This window comes from Macaca nemestrina, chromosome 10 (genome assembly GCF_043159975.1).
Source record: "Macaca nemestrina isolate mMacNem1 chromosome 10, mMacNem.hap1, whole genome shotgun sequence".
Lineage (NCBI taxonomy): Eukaryota > Metazoa > Chordata > Mammalia > Primates > Cercopithecidae > Macaca > Macaca nemestrina.
In genome coordinates, this window is record NC_092134.1 from 68,658,288 (window position 1) to 68,676,981 (window position 18,694).

Genomic DNA, 18,694 nt, shown 5'->3' on the forward strand with positions numbered 1-18,694 from the left:
CCTGCACCCAGGTGAAATAAACAGCCATGTTGCTCACACAAAGCCTGTTTGGTGGTCTCTTCACATGGACGTGCATGACAACAGGGGGGGAAAAAGTATGCTCTTCTATAACACAATATTGATCTTGTCTTTCTTATTCCCAGTCCAGTTTTAAAACAAGGAGATACTACTGTAAGGCTTGGTGTAGGAAACCATAAAATGTAAGTAGCTATATCATTTGTGTTAGAAATAAAAATGATCGAGCCATTTTGGTTCATAATTTATATTTACTTTTGACTCTTATTTCAAAATTACTATAGTCCCTTTTGTGTATTAACAAGAAATAACCCAATTTAATAAAACAATAAAATAGTTTCTATTCTATAGCATATTATAGAAGGAGAAAAACCTGTCAGGTGAGGTGGCTCAAACCTGTAATCCCAGCATTTTGGGAGGCCATGGAGGGCAGATTGCTTGAGCCCAGGAGTTCAAGACCAGCCTGGGTAACATGGTGAAACTGTGTCTCTACAAAAAATACAAAAATTAGCCGGGCATGCTGGCACCCACTTAAGTCCCAGCTACTTGGGAGGATGAGGTAAGAGGATCACTTGAACCCGGGAAGCAGAGGTTGCAGTGAGCCAAGACTGCAGCACTGCACTCCTGGGCCTGGGCGACAGAATGAGACTGTCTCCAAAAAAAAAAAAAAAAAAAGAAGAATAAAAAGAAGAAGGGGAAAAGTCACTTATGCAAAGAATTATAAACATCAAATCTATGTGGAGGCCAAAATGGGGATTATCTGAACTTCTGCATACTAAATACAAGAAACTCAATATGTTATTCAGTGTGATAGTGAAATCTCGACTTTTTAAAAAATCTCAATTCTTTAGAATTAGTTGACTTTGAGGAAAGAGGCAAAACATGCAACTACTGGAATCAGGGATTTAGTCATGAAACATCTAACCTCTGGCATTTTAAGATAGGTAAATAACCATGTAGTCAAATTTTTGACAGTCAAATTTTAGTCAAATTTTTGACAATTTTGACAGTGTCAAAAATCAAGATACAGTATCCTATGATGAGAGTAATAATTCTAATGCAGTTATTTCTTACCAAAAAACATTCTGTTCCATTAAATAGGGTCTTATTAGCAAAGAGAGAATTGAACTCTCAGAGAAAGGTGCCAGACAGCCCTGTATTCTCTGAAATGCAAAACCCTGGCTGTAATTAAAGAGACAAACTCTAAAATACATAGGAAGGATGCATTGACAAATTCGTGAATTACGCTGAGAGCTTGTGGGCACGTTTTTCTAAAATAACATAAATGCCAGCCCTTCTATAAATCAAGCAAATTTAAATTCCAAATGATGATCAGTCCCTAGTAACTACCAAATAGAATCCACCAATCTGTGGCCCTGCACTAGCCTGACATTCCTCTCTGTCTCCTGAACTTGCTCCACCCTCCCTTATACTTTCCCACACATCAAAAACCCATGCATTTACCATTCTGTGCTTTTAGCTGCTGCTACAAACAATAATAATGAGTAGGATATAAACATAGTTGAAAGGAGAAAACTCAAAACCAAGGTATCTCATAATAGAAGGGGAAAACATTTTTTAACTTGACGTGTAAATCAATCAGAATTAATGGAAAACTATCAAATACTTATAATACACGCCAACTTTCAATAGCTACACACAAATCACACACACACACACCCTTCTCTAGCTATGTCAGACAAGTGCTTGACTCTGGAGAAAAGCCTATTCAAAGTCAGTCTACTCAATCGCATTCCTGTTTGGTATGAACCATAGTGATATTACGCAGCACTCTTTTTTTTTTTTTTTTTTTTGAGACAGAGCCTCACTCTGTTGCCCAGGCTGGAGTACAGTAGCACAATCTTGCCTCACTGCAACCCCTGCCTCCCGGGTTCAAGTGATTCTCCTGCCTCAGGCAGGAGTAGCTGGGATTACAAATGTGTCATCACACCCAGCTAATTTTTATATTTTTAGTAGCGATGGGATTTCACCATGTTGGCGAGGCTGGTCTCGAACTCCTAACCTCAGGTTATCTGTCCACCTCAGCCTCCCAAAGTGCTGGGATTATAGGCGTGAGCCACCACGCCTGGCCTGCAGCAATCTGTTAATATCCATTAGGTAAAACCTTCTTTAAGAAACAGCATAAATAATACTTTAGGGATAACAAACAGAAATATAATAGAAGCAAGAAAATACAGGATTTTTAATAAACATAAGAATGAAATTTAAGCGATTAATTTCATTACCAGAAACTAATCAAACCCCAAAAATTTTTTCATGAAAACAAACACATCTTAATTTGCAATTATGAAAAAAAAGCACTCTAGCACGTGTCAATTTACATATAAAATGTGACAGAGTAAAAGAGCAACAAAAGGCAACTTCCACAATCGCCTGAAAAGCTGTCAGGCATTTTATCAAAAACATCATTGTGCCTATATTTACCATACCTTAGCATACTGTTCTGCCATGCTGCATGTTAATAAAGAATGCAAAACAAAAATAGGTAAATATTATCAGAATAAAACATAAGGCTATTGCATGGAGAATTTTTAAATTAATTCACGAGGTTTTATACCTAGTATTTAATATGGATCAGCAATTTAGCAATTTATTTTTAATTGATTAACAAACCACACAGCTCCCACACAGTTCTTAGTTATGATTATGCAAGAAATAGGTTACATTTGCTAAAATATTTTGCCATCTTCAGATTTCACAGCAAGTTGTTAAGGTCCTGTTACAAGAATCTATTTATTTAAATCAATTATTTAATTCACTTACTGTAGCAACACACAGAATAAGAGAACAAGGACATGCCTTTTAGGCTATGTCTGTGTGATGCTGTTTTATTTATTTATTTTTATTTTTATTTTGAGATGGAGTTTCACTGTTGTCGCCAGGCTGGAATGCAATGGTGTGATCTCGGTTCACTGCAACCTCTGCTTCCCGGGTTCAAGCGATTCTCCTGCCTCAATCTCCTGAGTAGCTGGGACTACAGGTGCCAGCCACCATGCCCAGCTAATTTTTAGTAGAGATGAGGTTTCACCTCATGTTAGCCAGGCTGGTCTCAAACACCTGATCTCAGGTGATCCACCAGCCTCAGCCTCCCAAAGTGCTGGGATTATAGGCGTGAGCCACCGCACCCAGCCAGTGATGCTGTTTTAAAAATAAAAATTTGTCTGGGCACAGGGGCTCACGCTTGTAATCCTAGCACTTTGGGAGGCCAAGGGTGAATCACCTGAGGTCAGGAGTTCGAGACCAGCCTGACCAGCCTGACCAACAAGGTGAAACCCCATCTCTACTAAAAATACAGAAATTAGCCAGGCCTGGTGGTGGGCACCTGTAGTTCCAGCTACTTGGGAAGCTTAGACAGGAGAATTGCTTGAACCCGGGAGGCAGAGTTTGCAGTGAGCCAAGATCGCGCCACTGCACTCCAGCCTGGGCGATGGAGCGAGACTCTGTCTCAAAAAATAAATAAATAAAATAAAATTTTAATCATTATTCAGCATGAGGTAAAAATATTATCAAAGTAAAGTACTACCTCAAATCTAGAATAATCAATCTAAGGTTGTAACATTAGACATGAAGTATACATTTTAACTGAAAAATAGGAAGCTGTCTGAGTTGTTCCTTGTTCTTAGTTCTGAGGGTATAAGCTTGCATTTAAAAGTTTTCAATATATTCAAAAACACAGACTGTTGGCTCAGCTTTCCTAACATTCTAGTCACATGTGGCAAAAGAAGTAACCCTATTCCAATACTTACTTCTCTTCTGTGACACAGCCTGCAAGCAGGCAGTCACAATATCACAGTTCCTCTGCACTTTATGCAGAAGCCTATCTTTCTGCTTCAGATGCCGAAGTAACTTGGCCGACTGGATGCCAATTCTGTACTTTAGCTCTCGAAGGATCGCCTTCAGTTCATTAGTGTCTATCAGTAAAGAAAAATAAGAATAACGATTAATACCTTGAGAGGAATACAAATTCCAATGTGATATTAGTCCAAAGATAAATAGAACATCCATTTAAACCAACTAATTCTAGGTTTTCACTCAAGATTACATGTACATGTATTCAGCTAGGGCATACTGATCAAATATGTCACTCATTTATCTGCCCTGTCCATGAAACAGATACAGTAAGGTAAATTTATCCTTAAGCCTATCTGTAACATGTAAGCAAAGACTCCTGCTTTTACCATATCTAGTTCTGGCTGCAAACTTACCTTTCATTGCCTGAAAACTGGCGTGTGTATTTTGTACCACTGAAGTGTTCAGATGGTAAGCTTGTTAGAAAAGAATCTTCTTTAGTCTGTAACATTAATAATAAACCTAACAGCTGATTTAAAAAAAAAAAAAAGTCTTTAAAGGCTAGGCGCAGTGGCTCACACCTGTAATTCCAGCACTTTGGGAGGCCAAGGTGGGCAGATTACTTGAGGTCAGGAGTTGGAGACCAGCCTGACCAACATGGAGAAACCCCATCTCTACTAAAAATACAAAATTAGCTGGGCGTGGTAGCACATGCCTGACCTCTCCCCTCCTCGCCAGGCCCAGCTAGGTCCCAACTTTTCCTCAGTCTCTGCTCCCCCACCCTATAATCCTTTTATCACCTCCCCTCCTCACACCTGGTCTGGCTTACAGTTTCGTTCCTCGACTAGCCCTCCGACACCTGCCCAGCAATTTCCTCTTAAAAAAGTGGCTAGAGCTAAAGGCATAGTCAAGGTTAACGTTCCTTTTTCTTTATCCGACCTCTCCCAAATCAGTTAGCATTTAGGCTCTTTTTTATCAAATATGAAAAAATTAGCCCAGTTCATGGCCTATTTAGCAGCAACCCTGAGACGCTTTTTAGCCCTAGACCCGGAAAGGTCACAAGGCTGTCTTATTCTTAATATGCATTTTATTTTATTACCCAATCTGCTCCCGACATTAAATAGCGCTCCAAAAATTATATTCCGGCCCTCAAACCCCACCACACGACTTATGAATGTCGCCTTCAAGGTGTACAATAAAGGCAGCCAAGTAGCAACTTATTTCTGAGTTGCAATTCCTTGCTTCACTGTGAGACAAACCCCAGCCATATCTCCAGCACACAACTCCAAACACCTAAACCGCAGCTGCCAGGGGTTCCTCCAGAACCTCCTCCCCCAGGACTTTGCTACAAGTGCCGGAAATCTGGCCACTGCGCCAAGGAATGCCCGCAGCCCGGGATTCCTCCTAAGCCGTGTCCCATCTGTGTGGGACCCCAGTGGAAATCGGACTGTTCAACTCGCCTGGCAGCCACTCCCAGAGCCCCTGGAACTCCAGCCCAAGGCTCTCTGACTCCTTTCCAGACCTTCTCGGCTTAGCGGCTGAAGACTGACGCTGCCCCATCGCCTCAGAAGCCTCCTGGACCATCACAGACGCTTTGGGTAACTCTTACAGTGGAGGGTAAGTCCGTCCCCTTCTTAATCAATACAGAGGTTACTCACTCCACATTACCTTCTTTTCAAGGGCCTGTGTCACTTGCCTCCATAACTGTTGTGGGTATTGACGGCCAGGCTTCTAAACCTCTTAAAACTCCCCAACTCTGGTGCCAATTTGGACAACATTCTTTTATGCATTCCTTTTAAGTTATCTCCACCTGCCCAGCTCCCTTATTAGGTCAAGACATTTTAACTATATTATCTGCTTCCCTGACTATTCCTAGGCTACAGCCACACCTCACTGCTGCCTTTTCCCCCAGTTCAAAGCCTCCTTCACATCCTCCCCTCGTATCCCCCCACCTTAACCCACAAGTATAGGATACCTCTACTCCCTCCTTGGTGACTGATCATGCACCCCTTACCAACCCATTAAAACCTAATCACCCTTACCCCACTCAACACCAATATCCCATCCCACAGCACACTTTAAAAGGATTAAAGCCTGTTATCACTAGCCTGTTATAGCATGGCCTTTTAAAGCCTGTAAACTCCCCTTACAATTCCCCCATTTTACCTGTCCTAAAACCAGACAAGGCTTACAGGTTAGTTCAGGATCTGCACCTTATCAACCAAATTGTCCTGCCTATCCACCCCATGGTGCCAAACCCATATCCTCTTCTATCCTCAATACCTCCCTCCACAACCCAGTATTCTGTTCTGGATCTCAAACATACTTTCTTTACTATTCCTTTACACCCTTCATCCCAGCCTCTCTTTGCTTTCACTTGGACTGACCCTGACACCCATCAGGCTCAGCAAATTACCTGGGCTGTACTGCTGCAAGGCCTCATGGACAGCCCCCATTACTTCAGTCAAGCCCAAATTTCTTCCTCATCTGTTACCTATCTCGACATAATTCTCATAAATACACACTTACTCTCCCTGCTGATCGTGTCCAGCTAATCTCCCAAACCCCAATCCCTTCTACAAAACAACAACTCCTTTCCTTCCTAGGCATGGTTAGTGCAGTCAGAATTCTTACACAAAAGCCAGGACCGCGTCCTGTAGCCTTTCTGTCCAAACGACCTTACTGTTTTAGCCTAGCCTTCATGTCTGCGCGCAGCGGCTGCCACTGCTTTAATACTGTTAGAGGCCCTAAAAATCACAAACTATGCTCAACTCTCTACAGTTCTCATAACTTCCAAAATCTATTTTCTTCCCCCAATCTTTGCTCAAGACAACACTTATGCTGATAAGGTAGCTAAAAAAGCAGCCATCAAAAGGCATCAGGTCCCATCACTCAGGACAATGCTTATGCTGATAAGTTAGCTAAAAAAGCCGCTAGCTTCCAACTTCTACTCCCACCTACTCCCCCACTGAAACTTCCACCTATCAATCTCTTCCCACACAAGGCAAATGGTTCTTAGACCAAGGAAATTATCTCCTTCCAGCCTCACAGGCCCATTCTATTCTGTCATCATTTCATAACCTCTTCCATCTAGGTTACAAGCCGCTAGCCAGTCTCTTAGAACCTCTCATTTCCTTTCCATCATAGAAATCTGTCCTCAAGGAGATCACTTCTCAGTGTTCCATCTGCTATTCTACTACCCCTCAGGGATTGTCAGGTCCCCTCCCTTCCCTACACATCAAGCTCGGGGATTTGCCCCTGCCCAGGACTGGCAAATTGACTTTACTCACATGCCCCGAGTCAGAAAACTAAAATATCTCTTAGTCTGGGTAGATACTTTCACTGGATGGGTAGAGGCCTTTCCCACAGGGTCTGAGAAGGCCACCGCAGTCATTTCTTCCCTTCTGTCAGACATAATTCCTTGGTTTGGCCTTCCCACTACTACACAGTCTGATACCAGACCAGCCTTTACTAGTCAAATCACCCAAGAAGTTTCTCAGGCTCTTGGTATTCAGTGAAACCTTTATATCCTTCACCATCCTCAATCTTCAGGAAAGGTAGAGTGGACTAATGGTCTTTTAAAAATACACCTCACCAAGCTCAGTCACCAACTTCAAAAGGGACTAGACAATACTTTTACTACTTTCCTTTCTCAGAATTCAGGCCTGTCCTCGGAATGCTACAGCCCATTTGAGCTCCTGTGTGGACACTCCTTTTTATTAAGTCCCAGTCTCATTCCAGACACCAGACCAACTTGGACTGCACCCCAAAAAACTTGTCATTCCTACTGTCTTCTGTCTAGTCATACTCCTATTCACCATTCTCAACTACTCATAAATGCCCTGCTCGTGTTTACACTGCTAGTTTACACTGTTTCTCCAAGCCATCACAGCTGATATCTCCTAGTGCTATCCCAAACCGCCACTCTAAATTCCCTCTTAAAGTAAATAATCTTTGCTAGCAAGGCTATACTGAGACTCCTTCAGCACTCTCTAATTAGATGTCCTAGGTCCTCCCAATTCTTAGTCCTTTAATATCTGTTTTCTCTCCTCCTTTATTCAGACCTTGCATCTTCCATTTAGTTTTTCAATTCATACAAAACCACATCCAGACCATCACCAATCGTTCTATACAACAAATGCTTCTTCTAACAACCTCACAATATCACCCCCTACCACAAAATCTTCCTTCAGCTTAATCTCTCCCACTCTAGGTTCCCACGCCGCCCCAATCCCGCTTGAAGCAGCCCTGAGAAACATCGCCTATTCTCTCGCCATACCACCCCCCAAAAATTTTCGCTGCCCCAACACTTCACACTATTTTGTTTTATTTTTCTTATTAATGTAAGAAGGCAGGAATGTCAGGCCTCTGAGCCCAAGCCAAGCCATCGCATCCCGTGACTCGCACATATAGGTAACTGAAGAACCACAAAAGTGCAAATGCCCTGCCTCGCCTTAACCATGACATTCCACCACAAAAGAAGTGAAAATGGCAAGACCTTGCCTTAAGCGATGACATTATCTTGTGACATTCCTTTTCCTGGCTCATCCTGGCTCAAAAAGCTCCCCCACTGAGCACCTTGTGACCCCTACTCCTGCCCGCCAGAGAACAACCCCGGTTTGACTGTAATTTTCCTTTACCTACCCAAATCCTATAAACGGCCCCACCTTTATCTCCCTTCGCTGACTCTCTTTTCGGACTCAGCCCGCCTGCACCCAGGTGAAATAAACAGCTATGTCGCTCACACAAAGCCTGTTTGGTGGTCTCTTCACACGGACACGTATGACACCAGCTACTCGGGAGGCTGAGGCAGGAGAATTGCTTGAACCCAGGAGGAGGAGGAGGTTGCAGTAGAGATCACGCCATTGCACTCCAGCCTCGGCAACAAGAGTGAAACTCCATCTCAAAAAAGTCTTTTAAGTACTCATCTATGTTTATAAATGATGAGCTAAAAGTAAATAATTTTACCACATTTTGTAAAGTAGATGAATGTGGCAATACTGGTTTTGTTTTAAATATCCAGTCTTCCAATTGCCTAAAAACATTTCGTCTTAGAGGTACAATATTTCATCTTAGAGCCTCAGCAATTTTTCAGATACGGTAGAAAATAAATTTCCTTTAAACAGATAAATTATAATAATTCTACATTCATAAAATTAATATTCCCAACAGCAGGGTTTTTTTTACTTTATTTTAAGTTCCAGGATACATGTGCAGAGTGTGCAGGTTTGTTACATAGGTATACACGTGCCATGGTGGTTTGCTGCACCCATCAACCCATCATCTAGGTTTTAAGCCCCGCATGCATTAGGTGTTTGTCCTAATGCTCTCCCTCCCCTTAACAGCAGTTTTTCTACAGGTAAAAACAAATCTGGGAACCAGAATTGTCTACTGTCTTTATATAAATGATCATTACAATGTGGGAGGAGGTTTCTTTTGGTCACATTTGATATCATTAGTCACTAGAGCAAGATCTGGTAGGCAGGTGAAGTCTCCCACTCAACTTAACCTTAGCTAGCCCCTCATTAGAGGTTCTCTGTGGGGTTTGGATCTACTCGTTTTTAAAGGGATTTGGAGAAACTAAAGAGAATCAGAAGGGAAGAAAAGAAATGCTCAAAAGTAGAAATGTACTCTAGAAGTCAAAGTCAACTTTTGGGGTCTGTAACAAAGAAATGCAGGGCTCTCAAACCTGACATCACCATGGAAAATGCATTTGGCCTTGAGTTAAAAAGGATTGCTTTTGGATCAGCCAACTCTGAGTGATTTTAGGCAAGGAAGTGTGCTCCAAGTCTCAAATTATGCCTAGCATAAAGATTATGCTGAGAAACAAATGGGAATGGTCTTTATAAACACTAATATAAATAACGCTTTAAGTAAGAATAAGGAATGACCATGAAGAAGAAGGCAAAGGCTAGTTCTTCCTCTCCCCCTAATTTTAAACATAGTAGGAAATAATGAAAAGAGAACATTTGCCGGGCGCGGTGGCTCACGCTTGTAATCCCAGCACTTTGGGAGGCCGAGGCAGGTGGATCACCTGAGGTCGGGAGTTCAAGACCAGCCTGACCAACATGGAGAAACCCTGTCTCTACTAAAAATACAAAATTAGCCGGGGTCGTGGCACATGCCTGTAATCCCAGCTACTCGGGAGGCTGAGGCAGGAGAATCGCTTGAACCCGGGAGGCGGAGGTTGCGGTGAGCCGAGATCGCGCCATTGCACTCTAGCCTGGGCAAAAAGAGCGAAACTCTGTCTCAAAAAAAAAAAAAGAAAGAAAGAAAAGAGAACATTTAAGTTAGATGAAAATATGACTAAATATGAGAAAAAGCCTACAAGAGGCGACCAGAGGCTCTTCATTCCTAGATGCCTTCAGATAGAAGAAATATTTTTCTTTGAATATTTCAATATTTTGGGCCGGGCACAGTGGCTCACGCCTGTAATCCCAGCACTTCGGAGGGCCGAGGCAGGCAGATCCCCTGAGGTCAGGAGTTTGAGACCAGCCTCACCAACATAGTGAAACCCCGTCTCTACTAAAAATACAAAATTAGCCAGGCATGGTGGCACAAGCCTGTAATCCCAGGTACTTGGGAGGCTGAGGCACGAGCATCACTTGAAACCAGGAGAAAGTTGCAGTGAGCCAAGATCTTGCCATTGCACTCCAGCCTGGACAACAAGAGCAAAACTCTGTCAAAACAAAAACAAAACAAAACAAAAAAACAAAGAACCAAATCAATATTTTCCTTCTAGAAATAAAAGTGGTAGGGGCCGGGCGCGGTGGCTCAAGCCTGTAATCCCAGCACTTTGGGAGGCCGAGATGGGCGGATCACGAGGTCAGGAGATCGAGACCATCCTGGCTAACACGGTGAAACCCCGTCTCTACTAAGAAATACAAAAAATAGCCGGGCGAGGTGGCAGCACCTGTAGTCCCAGCTACTCGGGAGGCTGAGGCCGGAGAATGGCGTGAACCCGGGAGGCGGAGCTTGCAGTGAGCTGAGATCCAGCCACTGCACTCCAGCCTGGGCTACAGAGCGAGACTCCGTCTCAAAAAAAAAAAAAAAAAAAAAAAAAAGTGGTAGGATAATCACAAAACATTTAAATTATACTTTTCCTCTAAAAAAGGGTTCTTACATTATCTCATTTCCAGTGATCCCTAAGGTGCCTACAACTCCAATTCTCTGAATTACATTTATTGTTCAAAATGGGAAAATTTTTCCAGAGATGAGGGTGAAAATGTATTTTATAGCAATATCTGCTGATATAGAAGCCTCCTGGGGATGAAAACAGGTCTCTTTCATCTTCGAATGCTCCATGGCATCAGCCACAGCCTCTTACACGGTGTTAACAGGAAAAATAAAGACATTGTCAACTCACAGCCTGTGCTCAGTGTCCTAAGGAATTCCAGGGTATATGATAAAAAGTTGTATCTAACATCTGTTGAGCACGTCACACACTCTAACTTATGTAATTCTCACCACAGCCCTCTGAGGTATTATTATCCCTATTTATAAGAAAAATGAGACACAGAGAGGTTAAATAGCTTGTCCAAGGTCACACAGCTGGTAAGGAACTGTGGCCGGATATCAACCCAGGAGTCTGACTCCAAAATTCATCCCCTTAACCATGGAAATACTGAAGAGAGTCCAGATGTCCTGAGAAACCATTCTGGTGCCTCACCTAAAGGACCTACACATGTTAAATATATAGCTAAATAAGTGCTACAGCAAAATCCCTAGCAGTGACAGGAGACAATACACAGGCTATCAGTATTGTATGAGATTCTTACTGAATGCAGAGTAGTTATATTGAGGGGAATATTTTTTGAACCTGAGAAAAAGATCAAATAACCTAAAAAGCAGCATTGTTTACGCAGACAGCTGTATCATCACCTGATACTTTAATCTTAGCACACGAATGATGTTATCAATAAAGGGGAGAGGGAGTGTGTGTGTGTATGTGTGCACACGTAAGCACGCGTATGTGTATATAGGACTATTATGATACGGCATTTTGTTTATCTTAATAGGGTTGACTACAAGGGAAGAAAGGTTTAACAGGCAACTAGCCATGCAATAAGACTGAAACAGGCAAAACGAACTATTATAGGGCTTGTGGATGATTAGTTGTGTGGCCATTCATACGAAATCCACTTGCATAGTTAGCTGTACCGTTACTACTTCTTTAAACTTTAGCTTGCCAATTTTCCTCTTCAAAAAGGAAATTACTAATTCCCAGAATTCCCTCGGTGATGAAAAATGTAAAATCTTGTGAAAAGATAAATCATAATTCTTCAAAACTGATTCTGTTGGAGTCTGAAAGAACTATCGCCCTATGGGACTTGTGGCATACACAGACACTCTGAGAACAACCAAATAATTCTATAAAATGAAATGGCATAGCTACAGCTAAAGTCCCAGGAAGGGGGAGGAACCTGGAAGCCATTTGTAACAATCAGCTGGGAAAAAAAAAAAAAAATCTTCACTAGGAAGTCAAAAGAGGAAGCTAAAAGCTGTTCACGTAGGTCTGAGAAAGCAGACAGATTTATTCTTTTCCTAGTTTGTTTGTTTTTTTTTTTCAAATTTTACAGTGGGAGCTGGGAGACTGTCTTGTCTTCCTCCCCTGGTAACTTAGCACAAAGACGTTACTGTCAAGAAATGTTATGGTGGCTCGACATCTGTTTTCCATACCTCACCTCATTTTGTAAATGGAGGTGTTGATATTTCTATACAAAAAAACACACCTGTAACAACTTTGTTGCTGCCTGAAAGGCAAGCTATTATGACCAGATGAAAAAAAAAAAAGTGTGACTCGACAGGAAGGCACGAGCATCAGAGTCTCATAACAAAAGAAACACCAAATTAGCCTCTCTGAAAGCCAAGGCCATTTTCTCAGGCCGACCTCTCCATGCCAACTGAAGGTTACCAGCAGTTAAATTCTGTAATAAATCTCAACACTCTAGGGCCCTCCACTAACCTGCCACCGAGAAGGAAAAAAAGAAAACAAACAAACAAAAATCCTAGTGAGCTGCCTGGAACCGTACGTTCTGGCAGAAATAGAATTCACACGCTCTGCTTCAACACCGCATTATCGAATTATTCTGCCTCACTAGTTAAACACTATCTAAGTGGTGTGACCAGGGAAGGCGGACTTAAAAAAAGGAAAGAACACCCCTAGGACTCGGCTCGATTCTGGCAGCGCCTTCTAGGTAGGTCGGGTATACGTATCAGAACCTCCAACCCTGTCCTAACAGCTGTTCAGGTGAAATTAGAATCTGGGCTGCCTCTCCCCTGGGGCCTCCACGAACACACGGGGAGAGGGGAGATGGGAGGAGGGAAAAGCGGGGAAACTGCCCACTCCATCAACTGATGCTTGATTCAATTACTCCGGAGAACTTAAGAACTAAATGTGGACATAAATCTGTGCCACGGTGGGTACCAGCGTCAGATCCAAAGAGACAGTATCTGAGCGCTCTGCCGAGCAGCCCAGGTGCGCGCTGGAGCGCGGGCAGAGGGCGAGGACAGTCCGGCTCCAGGAAGCCCCCCGCACCCCGCTGCGCCCGGCCCTCACCTTTCTGCCGCAGATACAGCATCTGATGCCGCTGGCTAGGTCGCTCCTGCAGCTCCTGTAGCACGCGGGAGTCGCCGGCACCGCTGCGGCCGCCCAGCACCACGTCGGAGCCCGAGGCCTCGGTGGAGCTGTCGAGGCTGTCGCGGCGCCGCCGACGGCCCTCAGCCCCGCGGCCCCCGCCCGCCGCCTCCTCCTCCTCTGTGCAGCTGTACAGCTCGTTGAGCAGCCCGCTCACCAGGGACGCCGTGCGGCTAGTACGGACGCCGCGCGCTTCGCCGGGCTCCGTGTCCTCGTCGCGGTCCCACGAGTCCCGGGAGCCCCGCGGCGGCTCCGCCGCTCCCCGGAGGGGCGGGGCTGGGGGCGCTGCAGGAATCGCTTCTTCCTCTTGGCTCTCCAGCCTCGCCTCGCCACCGCCGCCGTGGAATTCCAGCTCCGTCCGGAGCCCCGGGCGGCCCCCGCCGGTGGGAAGGACGTCCATGGTCCCCGAGGCGCGGCCACCCGGCTCCCGCTGCTCCTCCCGCCTCGCGGCGCCGGCCAGTTCCGGGAGGAGGCGCGGCCTCGTCCTCGCCAGGGGTGCCCTCCCGGGCGCGGCGCCAGCGGGCTCTGGATCCCCGAGGTGCCCGGGCGTCCCCAGAGCCGGCACCTGAACCCCTCCCCTCCGCTCCGGACTGGACGAGGAGACGGCCACGCCACTGAGCTACCTGGAGCCACCTGCTGCCGGGGCCCGGCCTCTACCCAGAGCGCTCTCCTGTGCGCGAGAAGGCGCAGGACGTGGCCAGAACGCCGTCGAGAAGCAGCCAGCAGCCCGAAGGGGGAGGGCGCAGCAGCCGCCGCCACCTTCACTTTTAATTAAGCACGTGATTTAACTCAAAAAGAGGGTGACTCTTGCCTCTTATTCAGCCGCCAGCTAGAAATAATGCCCGGGAGGGTTCTAAACGCCCATCAATAGGCCCAGGCCAGGAGCTCTCCTTCTTGACATACTTGGAACACAATACCAACCCTTCTCACTTTCCCACCTGATCTGAGCGCCTTCAAAAGCCTTCTTAGTTTAGTCTCTGACAATAAGCTTTCTAAAACTCTCAACACCTGGCAAATATTTAGGACTTAATAACGCTGTGAACTTATTTCCTCCAGTGAAAAACAAAGCACTGGATTAAAATCAACGAATTCCCTGATACAAGATGTAACCAGAGTGAGTGTTTAATAAATGTTCTTGAGATGACCGAACTAATACGTTAATTGAGCTAGTTTTGATGATGGTAGAATCAAAAATTTACAAGAGACCGTGAGAGATGTATCTTACACCAGACCTCAATAGAACTTGGAGCTGCCGCTCCACTGTAGATATTTTTGTGAAGTTAATAATTGGCAACATGTTTTAGCGCTTTTTGTATGTCAGGCACTCTTCTTAGAGATTTGCATGAATTATCCCACTTAATCCTCACTTTAACCCAATAAAGCAGATAAGTGTGGTTTTATTCTCACTTTTCAGCTGAGGGAGCTTAGGCACGGAGAGGCTAAATAATGTGTCCATTCACAAAGAATAAAGTGAACTTTTCATAAAGTGTCTGGCTTTCATGATGGATGAATATATATTAGTGAAACGCTATTAAATACTTGACCACACTTCCAAAAGGAGTAACAACACACCTGGTGAACAACAGCGGTGTTTCGTGTTTGTTTAGCACAGTTTTGTTTTCCAAGGCACTTTCATAATAGAGCCTGACCCTACAGGTAGAAATCTGGTGTACCTTGACACCAGCACAGCAATAAAAGGGCCCTTTTTGAAACTGGAGTTAATATGAGATAAGCAGAAGTTGTACTTTTCACTTAGGTATTCAGAATTTTAAATTATACTGGAAATATTATTTTATGATTTTATAACTATATTAATGACTACTGTTACCATTTAATGTTTAAATGTATGAAATGAGAGTAGAATTTATTATTATATTGCTGTTGTTTTGTTTTTTGAGGTCTTTTTCCCTATTGTCCCTGGCATTCAATGAATTCTGAGTCTTCCTTCATATGCCAAACTTTGCAACAAGCAGGAGTTTCAGAGGAGTAAACACTGAAATTGGATCTCTTTTTTTAGTTGGCTTCCCAGCCCTTTTTATCTCTGCACCCTAAGAAGAGATGTGATTAACTATTAGTCTTCAGCACTATTCTCATTTAGGGAATCTCTATCAGGAATTATAGATAAAGAAACTCAAGGTGAGCTGAAGGGAAAAAAGAGACCAAGAAAACAATAGGTTATTGACATTCAACATTTCTAAATTAATAAGTACTTCAAAATTATTTCCCATTCCCCATCATTACCAAATCTAAAGAGAGGAAAATGGCAAACTAAAAACTAACAAGGAAAGCACAGTTAAGATCATTGTACTTATTGGAATGATCTTCCCCTAGATATTGGCACGACTTTCCTCTCACCAGAGTCTCGTCTCTGCTTAAACGTTTTCTCTGTGAGCCAGGCATGGTGGCTCATGCCTATAATCCCAGCACTTTGGGAGGCTGAGGTGGGCAGATCACGAGGTCAAGAGATCGAGACCATCCTGGCCAACATGGTGGAATCTTGACTCTACTAAAAATACAAAAATTAGCTGGACGTGATGGCCCGCACCTGAGAATCACTTGAACCCAGGAGGCGGAGGTTGCAGTGAGCCGAGATCACACCACTGCACTCCAGCCTGGGTGACAGAGCGAGACTCTGTCTAAAAAAAAAAAAAAAAAGTCTTCTCTGTGAATCCCTCCATGACCACCCTATTTGACATTGCAGCTCCCCATCCCCCAGCTTTTCCTTAGTTCACTTCTTTGTTCTTTTTTTCCATAATACCCTCTTCCAACATACTACAGTATATAATCTGATTTATTCTGTTATCTGTCTTTTGCCACTAAAATGTAAGCTTCTGAGCGCAGGAATTTTGTCTATTTTATTCATTGTTATATGCCCATGACGTAGAACAATCCCTGGCACATTGTAACTGCTCAATAGATATTTGTTTAATTAACTAATTGAATGAATACCATGAAAACCAGAGAAAAAAACAACCAATTACCTACTTTCCTAAGAAAAGTTAACTTTAGTAAATATAATCCTAGAAGTGGTATTGGCAAAGGACAGCTGCTTTTCTCACCCTACATTACGGCCACCAGGAAACTGGCAGGTCCCACGCAAGTTCCCTGAAGCTCTGGATATAAGAGAGAACCACTGATGGCTGGGTGCAGTGGCTCACATATGTAATACCAGTACTTCGGGAGGCCAAAGCAGGCAGATCTCTCAAGACCAGGAGTTTCAGAACAGCCTGGCCAACATGGCGAAACCCCATCTCTACTTTAAAAATACAAAAATTAGCCGGGTGTGGTGGCACACACCTGTAATCCCAGCAACTTGAAAGGATGAGGCATGAGAATCACTTGAACCTGGGAGGCAGAGGTTGCAGGGAGCTGAGATTGCACCACTGCACTCCAGCCTGGGCAACAGAGCAAGACTCTTTTCTGGTACCACATGAATTTTAAAATAGTTTTTTCTAGTTATGTGGAGAATATCAATGATAGTTAAATGGGAATAGCACTGAATTTATAAATTGCTTTGGGCAGTATAGCCAATTTAATGATATTGATTCTTCCATGAGCCTGGAATGTTTTTCCATTTGTTTGTGTCATCTCTGATTTCTTTGAGCAGTGGTTTGTAATTTTCCTTGTAGAGATGTTTTACCTCCCTAGTTAGCTGTATTACTGGGTATTTTATTCTTTTTGTAGCAATTGTGAATGGGAGCTCATTCCTGATTTGGCCCTTGGCATGACTGTTGTTGGTGTGTAGGAACGCTAGTGATTTTTGCACATTGATGTTGTATCCCAGACTTTGCTGAAGTTGTTTATCAGCTTAAGAAACTTTTGGGCTGAGTTGATGGGGTTTTCTAGCTATAGGATCCATGTCATCTGCAAACATGGATTGTTTGACTTCCTCTCTTCCTATTTGAATGCCCTTTATTTCTTTCTCTTGCCTGATTGCCCTGGCCAGAACTTCCAATACTACGTTGAATAGGAGCAGTGGGAGAGGGCATCCTTGTATTGTGCCTGCTTTCAAGGGGAATGCTTCCAACTTTTGCCCTTTCAGTATGATGTTAGCGGGTTTGTTATATATGGCTCTTACTTTTTTGAGGTATGTTACTTCAATACCTAGTTTATTGAGAGTTTTTAACATGAATGGATGTTGAATTTTATTGAAAGCTTTTTTGCATCTGTTGAGATAATCATGTGGTTTTTGCCTTTAGTTCTGTTTATGTGATGAATCACATTTATTGATTTGTGTCTGTTGAATTAACCTTGCATCCCAGGGACGAAGCCTACTTGATCGTGGTGAATGAGTTTTTTGATATACTGCTGGATACAGTTTGCCAGTATTTTTTTGAGGATTTTTGCATCAATTTTCATCAAGGATATTGGCCTGAAGTTTTTTTGTAGTTGTTGTATCTCTGCCAGGTTTTGGTTTCGGGATGATGCTGGCCTCATAGAATGAGCTAGGAAGGAGTCCCTTCTTTTCAATGTTTTGAAATAGTTTCAGTGGGAATGATATCAGCTCTTCTGTGTACATCTGCTAGAATTCAGCTGTGAATCCATCTGGTTCTGGGCTTTTTTTGGTTGTTAGGCTATTTATTACTGCCTCAATTTCAGAACTCATTATTGGTCTGTTCAGGGACTGAATTTCTTCCTGGCTCAGTCTTAAAAGGATGTATGTGTCCATAAATTTATCCATTTCTTCTAGATTTTCTACTTTATGTGTGTAGATGTATTCATACTGTTCTATGATGGTTGCTTGTATTTCTGTGGGTTCAGTGGTAGTATTCCCCTTATCATTTCTCATTGTGTTTATTTGAATCTTCTCTCTTTTCTTCTTTGTTAATCTAATGGTCTATCTATTTTATTAATTTTTTCAAAAAAAAAAACCTACCTCCTGGATTCGCTTATCTTTTGAATGATTTTGGTTTTTTTTTTTTTTTTTTTTTTTTTTTTTTTGAGACGGAGTCTCGCTGTGTCTCCCAGGCTGGAGTGCAGTGGCGTGATCTCGGCTCACTGCAAGCTCCGCCTCCCGGGTTCACGCCATTCTCCTGCCTCAGCCTCCCAAGTAGCTGAGACTACAGGCGCCCGCCACCACGCCCGGCTAGTTTTTTGTATTTTTAGTAGAGACGGGGTTTCACCATGTTAGCCAGGATAGTCTCAATCTCCTGACCTCGTGATCCACCCGCCTCGGCCTCCCAAAGTGCTGGGATTACAGGCTTGAGCCACCGCGCCCGGCCTGAATGATTT

At 43.4% G+C, this 18,694-nt stretch overlaps 1 protein-coding gene across 2 annotated transcripts in view; it reads right to left on the reverse strand.

The window, feature by feature from the left end:
* LOC105473454 (TBC1 domain family member 30) overlaps positions 1 to 13,877 on the reverse strand; it is a 112,534-nt gene extending 98,657 nt beyond the window's left edge. The window contains exons 1-2 of one of the 2 annotated variants that reach the window (XM_011727276.3): positions 13,385 to 13,877; positions 3,783 to 3,947 (exon numbers count right to left, since the gene is read on the reverse strand). In XM_011727276.3, the coding sequence (XP_011725578.2) occupies positions 3,783 to 3,947; positions 13,385 to 13,862 (643 nt within the window). In that variant the 5' untranslated portion in view covers positions 13,863 to 13,877. The remainder of the gene's footprint in view (positions 1 to 3,782; positions 3,948 to 13,384) is intronic. The other variant, XM_024790211.2, reaches the window with a different exon arrangement.
* Between the last annotated feature and the right edge of the window lie 4,817 nt (positions 13,878 to 18,694).